Source organism: Saimiri boliviensis, chromosome 4, assembly GCF_048565385.1.
Source record: "Saimiri boliviensis isolate mSaiBol1 chromosome 4, mSaiBol1.pri, whole genome shotgun sequence".
Taxonomy (NCBI): Eukaryota; Metazoa; Chordata; class Mammalia; order Primates; family Cebidae; genus Saimiri; species Saimiri boliviensis.
In genome coordinates, this window is record NC_133452.1 from 34393116 (window position 1) to 34410498 (window position 17383).

General features: G+C 38.4%; 1 protein-coding gene across 11 annotated transcripts in view; it reads left to right on the forward strand.

Moving 5' to 3' along the window:
- The window catches only part of AHI1 (Abelson helper integration site 1), a 226017-nt gene that overhangs the window by 140013 nt on the left and 68621 nt on the right, over positions 1–17383 (forward strand). The window contains exon 23 of one of the 11 annotated variants that reach the window (XM_074397421.1): positions 3377–4204. The exons of the other annotated variants lie outside the window; for them this stretch is intronic. Coding sequence (XP_074253522.1) covers positions 3377–3490 — 114 coding nt within the window. The 3' untranslated portion in view covers positions 3491–4204. Of the gene's footprint in view, positions 1–3376; positions 4205–17383 lie in introns of those variants that run through there. 11 annotated transcript variants of the gene reach the window in all.

The following is a 17383-nucleotide window of genomic DNA, read 5'->3' on the forward strand; positions in this document are numbered from 1 at the left end:
TGTCTTTGGTTCTGTTTATGTGGTGGATTACGTTTATGGACTTGCGTATGTTGAACCAGCCTTGCATACCCGGGATGAATCCTACTTGATCATGGTGGATGAGCTTTTTGATATGCTGTTGCAATCGGTTTGCCAGTATTTTATTGAAGATTTTTGCATCTATGTTCATCATGGATATTGGCCTGAAATTTTCTTTTCTTGTTGAGTCTCTGCCGGGTTTTGGTATCAGTATGATGTTTGTCTCGTAAAATGATTTGGGAAGGATTCCCTCTTTTTGGATTGTCTGGAATAGTTTCAGAAGGAATGGTATCAGCTCCTCCTTGTATGTCTGGTAGAATTCAGCTGTGAACCCATCTGGACCTGGGCTTTTTTTGGGTGGTAGGCTCTTTATTGCTGCCTCGACTTCAGACCATGTTATTGGTCTATTTAGGGTTTTGGCTTCTTCCAGGTTTAGGCTTGGGAGGTTGCAGGTGTCCAGGAATTTATCCATTTCTTCCAGGTTTACTAGTTTATGTGCATAGAGTTGTTTGTAATAATCTCTGATGATGGTTTGGATTTCTGTGGAATCTGTGGTGATATCACCTTTATCGTTTTTTATTGCATCAATTTGGTTATTCTCTCTTTTCTTTTTTATTAATCTGGCTAGTGGTCTGTCTATTTTGTTGATCTTTTCAAAAAACCAGCTCCTGGATTTATTGATTTTTTGAAGAGTTTTTTGTGTCTCTATTTCCTTCAGTTCTGCTCTGATCTTAGTTATTTCCTGTCTTCTGCTAGGTTTTGAGTTTTTTTGATCTTGTTCCTCTAGCTCTTTCAATTTTGATGATAGGGTGTCAATTTTAGATCCCTCCTTTCTTCTCATGTGGGCACTCATTGCTATATATTTTCCTCTAGAGACTGCTTTAAATGTGTCCCAGAGATTCTGGTATGTTGTGTCTTCGTTCTCATTGGTTTCGAAGAACATCTTTATTTCTGCCTTCATTTCATTGTTTATCCAGTCAACATTCAAGAGCAAGTTGTTCGGTTTCCATGAAGCTGTGCGGTTCTGAGTTAGTTTCTGCATTCTGAGTCCTAACTCGAGTGCACTGTGGTCTGAGAGACTGTTTGTTATGATTTCTGTTCTTTTGCATTTGCTGAGGAGTGATTTATTGCCAATTATGTGGTCAATTTTAGAGTAGGTGTGATGTGGTGCTGAGAAGAATGTATATTCTGTGGATTTGGGGTGGAGAGTTCTGTAAATGTCTATTAGGTTTGCTTGTTCCAGGTCTGTATTCAGGTCCTGGATATCCTTGTTGATTTTCTGTCTGGTTGATCTGTCTAATATTGACAATGGGGTGTTAAAGTCTCCCACTATTATTGTGTGGGAGTCTAAGTCTCTTTGTAAGTCATTAAGAACTTGCCTTATGTATCTGGGTACTCCTGAATTGGGTGCGTATATATTTAGGATCGTTAGCTCTTCTTGTTGCAGTGATCCTTTTACCATTATGTAATGTCCTTCTTTGTCTCTTTTGATCTTTGTTGCTTTAAAGTCTATTTTATCAGAGATGAGAATTGCTACTCCTGCCTTTTTTTGCTCTCCATTTGCTTGGTAGATCTTCCTCCATCCCTTTATTTTGAGCCTTTGTGTATCCTTGCATGTAAGATGGGTTTCCTGGATACAGCACACTGTTGGGTTTTGGCTTTTTATCCAATTTGCCAGTCTGTGTCTTTTTATTGGGGCATTTAGTCCATTTACATTTAGGGATAGTATTGTTATGTGTGAATTTGATGCTGTCATTTTGATGCTACCTGGCTGTTTTGTTGGTTAGTTGATGCAGATTCTTGATTGTGTTGATGCCTTTTTACCATTTGGTGTGTTTTTGGAGTGGCTGGTACTGGTTGTTCCTTTACATGTGTAGAGCCTCTTTCAGGAGTTCTTGTAGAGCAGGTTTGGTGGTGATGAAATCTCTGAGTGCTTGCTTGTTCACAAAGGATTTTATTTTTCCTTCACTTATGAAGCTTAGTTTGGCTGGATAGGAGATTCTGGGTTGAAAGTTCTTTTCTTTTAGGATGTTGAATATTGGCCCCCAATCTCTTCTGGCTTGTAGGGTTTCTGCTGAGAGATCTGCTGTGAGTCTAATGGGCTTCCCTTTGTGGGTAACCCGACCTTTCTCTCTGGCTGCCCTTAGCATTTTCTCTTTCATTTCAACCCTGGTGAATCTGACGATTATGTGCCTTGGGGTTGCTCTTCTTGAGGAATATCTTTGTGGTGTTCTCTGTATTTCCTGGATTTGAATATTGGTCTGCCTTGCTAGGTTAGGGAAGTTTTCCTGGATAATATCCTGAAGAGTATTTTCCAGCTTGGATTCATTCTCTTCATCACATTCAGGTACACCTATCAGACATAGATTAGGTCTTTTCACAAAGTCCCACATTTCTTGAAGATTTTGTTCATTCCTTTTTGCGCTTTTTTCTCTGTTCTTGCCTTCTCTTTTTATTTCATTGAGTTGATCTTCGACCTCTGATATCCTTTCTTCTGCTTGGTCAATTCGGCTGTCGAAGCTTGTGCATGCTTCACGAAGTTCTCGTGTTGCGTTTTTCAGCTCCATCAATTCATTTATACTCCTCTCTATGCTGTCCATTCTCGTCAGCAGTTCGTCCAATCTTTTTTCAAGGTTCCTATTTTCTTTGCGATGGGTTAGAACATGTTCTTTTAGCTCATTGTAGTTTCTTACTACCCACCTTCTGAAGTCTGATTCTGTCATTTCATCACCCTCCTTCTCCATCCGGTCTGGTTCCCTTGCTGGTGAGGAGTTGTGATCCCTTTTAGGAGGAGAGGTGTTCTGGTTTCGGGAGTTTTCATCCTTTTTGCGCTGGGTTCTTCCCATTTTTGTGGGTTTATCCACCTGTTGTCTGTCTCTGTCCCAGGGAGTTGGAGCTTTATGAGTTTCCCTTGCACTACTGCCTTTTTTGATTTTTCTTTCAGGTCGGACCCGCCCAGCTAGCAGCCCGCCTAGACACTGCCTGCCCGCAGGGGCTTTGCTGAGCTGCTGTGGGCTCCGCCCAGCTGCCCTGAGCTCTTCCCTGTAGTCCTTTTTATAAGGGCGTAGTTAGAACTGTCTCGGCAATGGTGGCCCCGCCTCTGTTATGGCGGACTCTCTCTGTTGTGGCAGGTTGCCTCGGCAACGGCAGCCTGCCTCCGTAGCGGTGGAGAGTCTCAGTAATGGCGGAAACCCCTCCCCCACGAAGCCGGACCATCCCGGTTCAGCTGTGCTTGGTTTGAAGGGCTCAACCCAGAGGGTTTCCAATTACTGTTTTTGTTTTCGTTGTTGGGGGTGGAGGGGTGGGACCAACCGAGCCTGATCACCTGGCTCCCTGACTCAGAGTCTTTTCTTTTAAGTTGAACGACCCCGCGTTCTGGTCGCTTGTTGAAAAGGCGCCGGGATCTCCCGTGCTGCGACTCACGGAGTTGGCTCGAACTGCGGCGCTGGCTCCTGGCGGATTTTTTGCCTAGGAATCTCCTGGCCTGACTCGCTATTTCAGATGAATGGGCTATTCTGCCGTCTCAGGGCTCTGCTCGCCAGCTAAGAGGGCTCCCAGACCAGTGGCTTTTGTACGGAGAACCGCAGCAACAGGGAGTGGTCACAGCAGCCGCGCGGGCGGAATCAGCCCCGCGGGGGCCAAAACAGCCGCACCGGCTGGGACTGCGACGCTGGCGACCCCTCTGCCTGGGTATCTCCTGGACTGTGGGCAATAAGAGTTCATCTGGAAATGGCGGCGTCCACTCACCCTCTGCACTTTCACTGGGAGCTGAAGTCCTGAGCTGTTCTTAGGCGGCCATCTTCCCAGCATTCTCCACATTCCCTAATTCTACTCTTATTTCTTATCCTTTGTATTCATAAGTCTTCCAGGTACTTCCTATGATTCTTCATTTCGTGTTGTGAGAAAGATTTAATAATATAGAGGCTGAGTATCCCTTATCCAAAATCCTTGGGACCAATAGCATTTTGGATTTTGGTCTTTTTCAAATTTTGGAACATTTGTTTTACATTTCCTGCATACCTGAGCCAAAAATTAGAAATCCAAAATGTTCCAGTGAGCATTTTTTTTGAAAGTCATGTCAATGCTCCTAAAGTTTCAGATTTTGGAGCATTTCAGATTTTAGGTTTTTGGATTATGGATATTCAAACTGTACCAATTTTAAGAAAATAAAGATAATATTAAAGTATTTGAATTGTGTTGATGATTAACAGATGCCTTAGTAGCAAATTAACTCTATTTTCTATTTGTAACAAATCCCAATGATTTATTTAAGATGTTTCGTAACTTAATATGTGGGACTTCAGAAAAGACCAGTACATGAGGAATTAGCATAATCATTAAAAAGTACTTGACTGTAGTATGTATGTTTCAGTTATCCTTTAGTAAGTATGCTAAAAGAATAGCCATAACATTATATAAATTTTATTCCTTAGTATTAAAAAATTAAGGAATGGCAATTAAGAAAAATTTAAGATTTTAATGTATCTGAATAACATACTCAGTCCTTTTTGATGTGTTTTTCTGAGGAAGGACTAGCTGCTCTTCTTTTTCTGTGTCTCTACTACAAACTAAGGATATTACTGCCTGTCTCCCCAACAGTCCCCCAGCTTGCCAACACTTAATCTTTGCCCTTTCTCCATAACCTCTAAATAGAATCACAAGTCTGCTCATCAGTATTATCCAGTGCCCTCTGGTCCCAGATTAGGACAGGTAAAGCCTGATTTCCACAGAAATGTAATTTTACTTGATTTCCATCCTTGAACCAATATTCTCTTATTTTCTTTAAAGGGCTTAAGAGAAGAAAATGTCTAAGATAGGGAGGAAAAAAAGGAGTCTCTTTAAAAAGTTATCAAAGTGGGATTTTGTAACCCCATACTTCGTATTCTACTGACCCAAAAAGAAGAAATACCATGATTTAAGTCTCTACTGGAGCCTGAGAAAAAAACAGAAAAGAAGTGGGCCAGGATTTTAGAATAGCTGAGGCTGGGACCCTGAGCGACTTCTTGACCCCAGGCCTAACTCCCAATTCCCAGCTTGCTTCTTTACCCATTTTCATGCCCACATCCCCCTTGCTCCAAGTACTGCCATGAATGGTGGTTCTAGGGGAGTGCTAGACACTAGTTGCAGCCATTAAACAGGTGAGGGAAATGAGCAAATGAGAATTTATCAGACCTCTTTTCAAAGGAAAGATGTTTCTTAACATTCCAAGTTGGAATTCTGAATGAAGTTTTCAGTAAACATATGGTTATGGTCAATCAAACTTGAGTTTGATTCTATAGTACTATAATATAATGCGGTGTTTCTTCAGTAAATAAAGATCAGCCTGAGAACAAAACCACCTCTGTCTCTTTGTTCCATGTCACCTCTCACTCTCTTTTTATTTCCTTTTTATTTTTCATTTATTACATGAACCTTGATATTTTTTGTTTGCGATTTTTTATTCTTTCTTACAAATAGTACCACATTTGTTTTTGAGATGTCTTTGATGGAAACTTTAAAAAAAAAAAAAAAGTCTCCATATGGCATGACCATCCCTGTCATTAAAAAGTATTGAACTTCTATTTTTAACTGTTTATAACCACTTAATTTTTATAGCATGCTGAGCTCTTAATTTTATTCATACCTCAGAGTACATTTTCTAGGTTTTTTTTTTCAAGAATTAGAACATGGGAAGTGAATTATCTGAGTTATTGTATTTAAATTATATTTAAATACTTGTCAGTTGCCTTTACTATTAGACAGCTTGCCAAGATTTTTAATTACTTGAGCTTACCTTTTCCCTGAAAACACTGTATAAATTGATTATCTTTGCATTCTGGCATTTAGTATTGCAGAAGAGACGTTGGGCATCAGACTGATAGTCATTCTCTTCTGTAAGTAACCTATGTGGCCTGCTCATGTATTATAGATATTGCTTTATTTTCTTTATGCCTAATTTCCTAGGTCAGATTTGATGGTTAAATGTGTGGATTTCTTTCACTAATTTTTGTCCTGAATGATATTCATTCAGACATTGTACTATTGATAAAAGGAAGAATAAATAAGACATGAAACAATCATATTAGATTATAAAGACTTACATCATGCCACTTTAAGAATTAGTCCCTCTGCACCTGCTGATAGCCTGTAGTAAGTTAAGGATAATATCAGCCTCAGATTAATCAGAGGTTACTGTCTGAACCCTAAAAGGCAGGTGTAAAGTTAGTTAATTGTTAAGTCAGCACAAGTTTGAGTCCCGTATTTACTTTAAATGAAGGACTTATTTGCAAATCAAAGAGAAATGGCAACTAGATAAGGAAGTATTCCCCCAGGAACATAGTTAAAACATACTTACCTTTCAGTGTACAGTCATATGCATGGCAAATCCCATGGCTTTTCGTATTTTCTGGCAGAATTAATAAACATGTAAAAGACATTGAAACATGATAAACCATACTGAATACATAATTTTTAGCATCTTGAAGAGTGTTGTTTTTGAATTTCTTCCAGTGAAAACTAATATGATAAAATTCAAATGACGTCAATATGGCCTATTTGAATGAATAACTTAAATTTTTGTAAAGCTCCTACATTCCAAACTTGTAACACTAATATTCATATTTTTAGTTTTTATTCAATAACCCTGTAACCCCTGGTAGAGAGATTTTGGGGCAGTATATAAAATTATCGCTTGCATTTTCACAGAAGCCTACACATCTATTACACCAGGTTGAAATAAAATCCAGAGTGTCTCATCAGGATTACACTGACTATGAAACACTTGCCATTTGTCTTAAGTATTCCTTTAATTATTAGAATTTAAAACATCCTAACCTGATTGAAAATTTAAATTTTGATTCATTATGCTTCATATTTATAAGACCAATTTTAAAAGCTATAGAGGCCAGGCGCGGTGGCTCAAGCCTGTAATCCCAACACTTTGGGAGGCCAAGGTGGGTGGATCACGAGGTCAAGAGATTGAGACCATCCTGGTCAACATGGTGAAACCCTATCTCTACTAAAAATAAAAAAAAAAAAAGTCGCTGGGCATGGTGGCGCGTGCCTGTGATCTCAGCTACTCAGGAGGCTGAAGCAGGAGAATTGCCTGAACCCAGGAGGCAGAGGTTGCTGTGAGCCGAGATCACGCCATTGCACTCCAGCCTGGGTAACAAGAGCAAAACTCGTCTCAAAAATAAATAAATAAATAAAAAATAAAAGCTGTTAATTTATTCCTTCTGCAGTTACCCTTCTTCAAGTTTTCTAAGGGCTGAATGAATTTTTGTCACATGATTTTTCATCAGTAGTAAACTTTAATATGTTTTGGACTTATGTTGTTATTCTGAAATATTTCTGAGATATTTGTAATGTTGTTTTCCCTTAACACTAAACTTATTCATAAATATACTGATCTGAATCATACAAATTAAATGTTCTTCTGTCTCTTAGATTATATAATATCTGTACTTACTCAACAACTGTTGGGTTGTTATTGTTGTTAGATTGTTATCATTGTTTAGTCCATTCTGTAGATTCACAAGATTGCTACCTATTCCACTGTTACACTTTTGCATGCTTTATACATATATTCATGAAACATATGGCTATTTCATATTTTAACATAATATTCGGGACAGCTTATATGTAGATATGTATATATGAGTTCGAGTGAAATGTCCTTTATTCAAAGGAAGCACTTTATTTTCTACAATCTATTGCATTTTCCAAGAATTCATAGTATGTAAACTGGGGTGAATGGGCCCCTATAAAACTCATAAAATAGAATCCATGGCCAATCTCTTCCTGTAGATAATTGCAGGGTGGAGAGGGAAATGATAAACTATAAGCTTTTATAACTTGTCATAAAAGAACTTGTTTTCACTTATCAATAAAGTAGCAATTCAAAGCAGTTCTATTGAAATTCAAATATAAATGCAAAATAGGTTCTCTTTAACAACCACTTGTAGTTTTCCATAATATAACATTTTTAAGTATCTGCACGTCAGTTTATTTCTCCAAACATTATAAATTTTGAAGTTTATATTGACTTTTTTCCTGTTGGCATACTCCACTGGCATTTATGTTTTTCTTAGACTTTTTTTCTCCATTTCTCTTTTGACTTTGCTAAATTTTTCTACCTGAAAAACTTAAAATTCTGAAAATTTCATATTACTGGAAGATATAACAGCAGCATAAATTGAATTTTCTAAATTATCAGGAAACATTAAGTATACAATATACATAGGATTGTACCATACCAATCACGGGGGAAGTATGGAAGTACTATGGGAAAAGTAGAAATATCAAAAAAAAAAGTGTGAAACATGGTTTTATAGGTCTTTAGATATATATTATATATATATATCTATGTAATGTGTCTTTGAGTAGTTCTTGATGTAATTAGAAAAGTGACCTGTAAACAGCTAAATCCTAATATATGAAATGAGTAAAAAATTCAGAGCAATAACAAAAGTGATGTCATGTCACTGAGGCAGTTTGTGCCCAAGTATAGGAATATGGTGTAAGGCTTTGAGTGCTATAGGAATTCCCAGTGCTGAAGTGGTTTGGGAAGGCTGTTTAGCATTGAAAAGTGCTAAACCGACATTGAAAGGATGGAATTTTTAAAAGAATAGAATTTGCTAGATCAGAGTAACAGTGTGACCAGAGATCGCAGAAGAAGGACACACTGTATACACACAGTTTATAGATGGGCAGACAATTTGACTGCAGCATAGTAGATGAGATAGTGGAAGATTAGAAAATGTGATTTGGGCATGATTTATAAAGATCCTTGAATGTTAGATTAACAGTTAAGACTATCTGTATAAGCAATAGTAAGGCATTTGATCATGAGAATAATAAGAACAAGGGAGTAATGTTTTAAAAGTATTAAAATAAAAGCAGCTCAAGAAATTGCTGGTGGTGGTGATAGGAAGATGGTAACTGCTCCGTGAAGCTACAAAAGTCTACGTTTGTGGAGACAAGGATTTAAATAAGGGGACTAAAAGAATTAATGTGAAAACGGAAATAGAGGTATGCTTATAAAAAAGACTTGGAGATGAGAGCTGATGAAAGGGACTCAAAGGAAAGTTGTAGTTCAAAAGGGAGATCTCATCATTGGAAGGCCCAGGCCTCGGTTGTGGGAAGTCATGTGTTATCACTGCATGCAGGTTCTTCACAATTGGTATCCAAAGGCCCCATCCAGGAAGGAGGTGCAGGTCCAGAATCTTTAGAAAAAGCTGAGTCAGGAGCCATTCTCCTCCTACCCACCTCCCAAGTCTATTCCACAGAGCTGTTTTTCCAAAGCACAAATACGATCATGTATTTAAGATCCTGTGGTGTACCCCATCACCTACCAGATGAAAACTTAGTTGTTTTGCATATCATTTGAAACCCTTCTGCTACTTTCCTAAACCTATCTCCAGTCTGTCCCCACTACTCACTCTGGCCACTCTGAGCTACTTGCAGTTCCTGAATATGGCTATGGTATCTCACATTGAGAAGCAGTGTTAGATAAAGAACATCTGATTCCAGAACCAAATTGCCTGGCATTAAGTCCTGATTCTTTGGCTGTGTTTGTCTTTAGTCACGTTTCTTTACCTCTTTGTGCTTCAGTATTCTCATCTGTAAATGATAATACCCTACCTCGTGTATTGTTATGAGGAATAAGTGAATTAATGCAAATGGGACATCACTTGATATATTTCTGTATACCAGCTGCTGAATATTATGTAATTACAAGAGATAGCCAGCTATTAAAGAGAAGAACATATTTCAGGCTTGAGAAGTAAAACTAGGTCAAGAATCAAAGGAAGGACCCAAGGGTCCCAGTTAGGTCAGGGAGATTAGGAACAAGGGAGTCTGATGAATATTGCCTCCCACAGCTTGCTTGTGTCTTAGTCAATTTTCTTTCTTCATTCTTTTTTGTTTTGTTTTCTGTTGTTGTTGTTGTTTTATGTCTGGTATTTGTTTATTGCATATTGTGACTCTTCCCTGAATCAATGCAGAAGTTCCGTTACACCAGGACAGTAGGCATGAACTGGGACTACCTGGGGCAACCCTAAATGTATGATCACCTTATTCATCAGTGCAATAAGTCATGACAGCCAAAGTGGTCTTTTAGAAATGTAAGTCAGAATAAGTTAACCTCCTACTTAACATCTTCAATAACTTCTCCTTATGTTTAAGATAAAACCCAAACCCTTTCCTAGGGCCGATAGGGCCTTGCATGATCTGCTCTCTGCCTGTCTCTTCAGCATCGTCCTGTGTGACCCTCTGTTCTGAATTTCTTGAGCACAATCAGACTTTCTCCCACTCTCCCATAGGCCTTCAAACATTTGATCTCTCTGCTCCTGAATATATACAACCTTTTGCATGATAAGCTTTTTCTTTAGATCCCAGGTAAAGGTTAACTTTTCAAAAGACTTTCCTTCACCACTCTATCTTAAGTAGACCTTCCCCCATTAGTCTTTATTATTACACCTTCTTTTTCTTTCTTAACAATTATCCCAATTTGGATTTTTTTATTTCTTTTCTTATCTGGTCTTCCTCAATTGGGTGTACATTCCATGACAGCATGAACCATGTCCATCTTACCACTATTTATAGTCCTTCAATAGATACTACTTAAGTGAATAATTGTGGTGAAACTATAAGAATAAATAAGAACAGAGAGCCAGCCTGGAAGTGATCCATATTTTAAAAGTTGGAAGAAGAGCCCTCAAAGAAGATAAATGGTAGAAAGGCAGGCAGGAGATCAAGGAAAATGTAGTATCTCAGAAACCAATGTGAGTATGGAAATGGAAGGAGTTGTATTTTTTTGTTGTTGTTTGTATTTATTTATTTATTTTCGAGACAGAGTCTTGCCCTGTCGCCCAGGCTGAGTACAGTGGCACAATCTCGGCTCACTGCAACCTCTGCCTATTAGGTTCAAACAGTTCTCCTGCCTCAGCCTCCCAAGTAGCAGGATTACAGGTGCCCACCACCATGTCCAGCTAATTTTTGTATTTTCAGTAGAGACAGGGTTTCACCATGTTGGCCAGGCTGGTCTCAAACTCCTGACCTCATGAACCACTCACTTTGGCCTCCTGAAGTTCTGGGATTATAGATTTGAGCCACGGTACCCGACTGGAGGGAGCTTTTAATGCTATCTCTGTGAGAATGAGAGCAGGGCCCAGAAAGGAAGCTGGATGGTCACACTAGGAGACATGATGAATCAGAAGCAATTCAAGAGGCCCTTCATGACAGGAGCTGGAAAATAAAATAACAATTAATTTAGTCTTGTTTATATGTTACTGATTTATTTCAGAAAAGAAAACATTTTGCCAAAAGGATGCCATGATATAAACTTATGTAGAATGTGAAATAAATATTCTTTTCTATGTTCTGTAAAAGTAAAAATTAAAGTTTGGGTAATTATATAAGAGTATTCCATTCAAACTAAGTATTTCTCAGATGGAAAGAAATATCCAGCAATATGAATGAGGCAGGAGAAAGATGCAAACTGGGTTTTAGCATTTGACAAAGGAGTAGAGTAGGTCAGTTGTGGCAAGGTCTCTTACCATGGGACTTATTTTTCTAATTAGTAAAATGAGGAAAGTTGAAGAAATTGATCTTAAAGTCAACTTTTGGTTCTAATGTTCTATGAATCTTTTTTAGCTGCTCTTATTGCTCAAAGACAATATATTAGAGCAGAAAACTGAAGCAGATCTTTTGTAGTCATCCTTTGAATACTCACTTATCATTTCATTCATTCTTAGGATTCAATTAGAATTTACTTCCGTATGTTATGCATGTGACAGTTAACACCCATCACCATTTTTGTCGAAAACTTCATGCTGCTTAATAAGTGGGCATAGGTTAGTTATTGTCCATAGATTAGAATCTAAGTCTCTTTGCTATAGGGCCCAGTCTCTCCACCTTCATAAACCCAGTGCTTGATAAACAGTGCTAAGCAGTGGGATATGGGATCCAGATATCTGTGCAATTTAGCCAGCAGATGGGTTGGAGAACATGTATAGTATATGGTGTGAAAGAGGGAGGGTACTGGTCAGGCTGCCTAGTGTACTATTGAATGAACACCCAGTAATCTTTTTTATTCATTTCATATACTCTCACTATTTTTTCTAATATAAGAGAAAGGACCAGGTGCAGTGGCACATGCCTGTACTTCCAGCACTCTGAGAGGCCGAGGCAGGAGTATCACTTGAGGCCAAGAGTTCAAGGCTGGCCTGGACAACATAGCAAGACCCCATCTCTTAAATACAACTTTTTTTTTAAACTAGCCAAGTGCAGTGGCACGCACTTGTTGTCCCAGCCACTCTGCAGACCGAGGTAGAAGGATCACTTGAGCCCAGGAGTTCAAGACTGCAATGAACTATGGTCGCACCCTGCACTGCAGCATGGGTGACATATAAAATTATTAAACCTAGTAGTGCTTTGTTGTGAACATTAGTGATATGATAAAGGCTTACATGTATTGAACATTTACTATGTTACCAGTATATAGTTCTGATGTCTTTATGTCTACTTTCTATTAATCTGCATAATTCTATTTTGTAGATATTATTATTCCCATTTTATAAATTTGAAACTGAGGCACTGAAAAGTGAAGAGAGGCTTCCCTAGGATCACAAACATAGTAAATATAGAGCCAAGAAGTTATTTTCTCTTTACTTAACATGTTACCTAAAAGCCTCTGAAGTTTCTGAGATTTCCATCAAGAGTTTTTCAAAGACTGTGTTATCTACTAACAATGGGATATTGTGGTAAGAGTATTGAGACATTTCTAGTTTCTGTACCTTTCTAGTCATTTAACTTCAGCATATGAAAAGAAGGTATCACTAGTTACTAAAGAAAGGGTACCTTTACTTGTGGATACATTCTTTTCTGGAAAATATAAAAACTAGTTCTATGTTAAGAACACTGTGTTCATTAATTACTCAAGTTTTATTCTTTGCTACAGATAATTAGTATATTAGCTCTGCTCTGCATTTAGATTATTGTAGTACAAATCAGTTTCCTCTTACGTAAATATAGCTCTTAAAATGTTTGAGGACATCAGTTTCATCTTGTTCTTCTCTTTTTTAGGCTATGTCCTTTCTTTTTTTTTACTTCTCTTAATTTTGATTACTTTTGAATATATTTATGTTCCTCAGAAAAGTGGCATCCAGAACTGGACTTGATATTCCAATTATGATACAAAAACTGCAGGGAGAGAGATCCAAGATGGCCAATTAGCAACAGCTCAGTATTGCAGCTCCCAGTGAAGGTGCAGGGAGTGAGTGGATGCCAGACTTCCAGACGAATTTCTGTTGTCCACGGACCAAGAGAATCCCAGCGGAGGAGCCCCACAGGTTGCCAGCATGATTCTTTTGGCCGGCGTGGCTGTTTTGCTGGTGTCCTGGTGCGGCGGTTCTCAGCGCGGAGTATGCAGGACTGGGTGCCCTTTTAGTTGACGTTTGGAGCTCCAGGAAGGCAGAGTCACCCATTCAACTGATTGAAATAGGGACTGAAGTGGGAAACCAGATCAGGAGATTCCCAGGTAGAAAAGTGCCACAAATCTCAGTGCCGCTGTTTCAGTCAGCGCGGTCGCTGCACGGGAAATTGCATAGATCCCGGCACCTTTTTGGCAGGTGACTGGGGCACCTGGGAGAGAATCCACCATTCAATTAGGACAAGAAAAAAAAGGGGGCTCTGAGGCAGGGAGCCAGGTGATCGGGCTGGGCTGGTCCCACCTCCACAAAAAAGAAACAGTAATTGGAAACGCTGACAGTTGAGAGTTTCACAGCAAGCACAGCTGAACCCAGGAAGGTCCAGGTGTGTGGGGGAGGGGCGTCCGCTGAAGGAAAACAAAGAAACAGAAATAACTTCATCACCAACAAGCTGGACGTCCACTCAGAGACCCAGTCTGAAAGTCAGCAATTACAAAGACGACAGGTGGATAAATCCACAAAAATGGGAAGAAACTAGCACAAAAAGGCTGAAAACACACGAAATCAGAATGCCTCTCCTCCTTCAGGGGATCGCAACTCCTCATCAGCAAGGGAACAAGGCCTGATGGAGAATGAGTGTGATGAACTGTCAGAATCAGGCTTAGAAGGTGGATAATAAGAAATTTCTGTAAGCTAAAAGAACATGTTCTCACCCAATGCAAAGAAACTAAGACCCTTGAAAAAAGGTTTGATGAAATGCTAATGAGAATAGATAATTTAGAGAGGAATATAAGTGAATTAATGGAGCTGAAAAACCCAATACGAGAACTTCACAAAGTATGCACAAGTTTTAACAGTCAAATTGACCAAGCAGAAGAAAGGATATCAGAGGTCGAAGACCAACTCAATGAAATAAAGCGAGAAGACAAGATTAGAGAAAAAAGGGTAAAAAGGAATGATCAAAGTCTCCAAGAAATATGGGACTATGTGAAAAGACCCAATCTACGTCTGATAGGTGTACCTGAACATGATGAAGAGAATGAATCCAAGCTGGAAAATATTCTCCAGGATATTATTCAGGAAAACATTCCCAACCTAGCAAGGCAGGCCAATATTCAAGTCCAGGTAATACAGAGAACACCACAAAGATATTCATAAAGAAGATCAACCCCAAGGCACATATCGTCAGATTCACCAGGGTTGAAATGAAGGAGAAAATGCTAAGGACAGCCAGAGAGAAAGGTCAGGTTGCCCACAAAGGGAAGCCTATCAGACTCACAGCAGATCTCTCAGCAGAAACCCTACAGGCCAGAAGAGAGTGGGGGCCAATATTTAACATCCTTAAAGAAAAGAACTTTCAACCCAGAATTTCATATCCAGCCAAACTAAGCTACATAAGTGAGGGAAAAATAAAATCTTTTGTGAACAAGCAAGTACTCAGCGATTTCATCACCACCAGGCCTGCTTTACAAGAGCTTCTGAAAGAAGCACTACACATAGAAAGGAACAACCAGTATCAGCCATTCAAAAAATATACCAAAAGGTAAAGAGCATCAACATAATGAAGAATCTACATCAACTAATGGGCAAAACAGCCAGCTAGCATCAATGGCAGTATTAAACTCACATATATTATTATTAATCCTAAATCTAAATCGACTAAATGCCCCAATCAAAAGACACATACAGGCAAATTGGATAAAAAGCCAAAACCCATCGGTATGCTGCATCCAGACCCATCTCACATGCAAGGATACACAAAGACTCAAGGGGATGGAGGAAGATTTACCAACCAAATGGAGAAAAATAAAAATAAAAATAAAAAGCAGAAGTTGCAATTCTCACCTCTGATAAAATAGACTTTAAAGCAACAAGGATCAAAAGAGGCAAAGAAGGACATTACATAATGGTAAAAGGATCAATGCAACAAGAAGAGCTAACGATCCTAAATATATATGCACCCGGGCCGGGCGCGGTGGCTCAAGCCTGTAATCCCAGCACTTTGGGAGGCCGAGGTGGGTGGATCACGAGGTCAAGAGATCGAGACCATCCTGGTCAACATGGTGAAACCCCGTCTCTACTAAAAATACAAAAAAAAAAATTAGCTGGGCATGGTGGCGCGTGCCTGTAATCCCAGCTACTCAGGAGGCTGAGGCAGGAGAATTGCCTGAACCCAGGAGGCGGAGGTTGCGGTGAGCCGAGATCGCGCCATTGCACTCCAGCCTGGGTAACAAGAGTGAAACTCCGCCTCAAAAAAAAAAAAAAAAAAAAAAAAATATATATATATATATATATATATATATATATATATATATATATATGCACCCAATACAGGACCACCCAGATACATAAGGCAAGTTCTTAATGACTTATAAAGAGACCTAGACTCCCACACAATAATAGTGGGAGACTTTAACATCACATTGTCAATATTAGATCAACGAGACAGAAATTAACAAGGATATCCAGGATTTGAACTCAGACCTGCAACAAGTAAACTTAATAAACATTTATAGAACTCTCCACCTCAAATCCACAAAACATACATTTTTCTCAGTACCACATCACACATACTCTACATAATTGGAAGTAAATCACTCCTCAGTAATTGCATAGCATTTCACAGGTTTAAATGAAATATTGATTGGCTGCTTGTTTGTTATTTTCCTCCCTTATTTCTTCCTGTCTCCATTGTTAAACACAATTATTGGCATAAAAGAGGTGTGTAATACCCATTTTTAGACTGTATTCTAGCCTGGGCAACAAAGCAAGACTCCTGTTCTCTCTCCCTCTTTCTCTTCCTCTTTCTTTCTCTCATTCTTTTTTTCCTTTCTTTCTTTCTTTTTTCCTTCTTTTTCTTTCCTTCTAAAAAAAAAAATGTAATGTTATTACTGGTTTCTATTACCGGATATTTTGTTATTGACTTGTGACCTACCATAACTCCTTGATGTTTTAAAGAAAATGCTGTCTAGACAAATCTTCTCATTATTTATATATTAGTGCCTCATTATCCTTATATCTGGAAAGAAAATGATAGTGGTGTCTACCTTGTCAATATTATTCTGTTGTTTCAAGTATTAAGTACCATGTCTAACACACAGTAATCTCTCAGCCATTAGCTATCACCATTTAACCATAAGTGCAAAACTGACCATGTATTTTTACTGTATTTCATAGATTCATTTTTGGCTCACTACCCTGCTTGTCAAAATTCCCTTGAATCTTGATTTTTTCAACTATGGCAATAGTGTTCTTTCAAACTTCGTAACATTGATAAGTTTTATAATGCTTCATGTAAGTTTTCTTTATTCAAAAACATTAGAAAAATATTAAGCAGTGCACAAAATTAAAATGGCAACAATTTATTTTCCTGCAGTCAATTTAAGTTTTTATTTTTAAGTCATTTTGCTTGGGAAGTGTTGTCACGTAATAGTAATATCAGTGTTGTATTGTGCTTTAACAAAGCATTTACTGCATGTCTTTTAAAATAAGATTTAGTTACTTATAATTTTTTCCCCCAAAAGTAAAATAAAATTTGATCACTCTAAGGAAGCAGTAATATAGTCACTAGCAGGAGGCAAACCTTGAGTTAACATGCCATGAAATGAAGGAAACAATTATTTGGAAAAGAAAAAATTTAACACATATTATTGTGAAATGCTACTTTCTATTTGAGGAGAAATTTAATCAAAGGTTATCACACTACTAGTACCATGCTTTTCCTGCCTAGATGGACATCTACTATCTGCCCCACTAATATGTTCCATAGAGTGTTTTTTTGCCATGATAAACATGTGAGTTCACCAAGTTTCATCTTCTTGTGATACTCTATCCTGTCATCATCTCAGTGTCCCCAGCAGTGAGATTAGTCTTTAACAGAGATAGCCCCACAGCAGTCACTAACACAGACACACTTGGTATAACTATATAATTGGATCACGGATTAGCTAGATGAA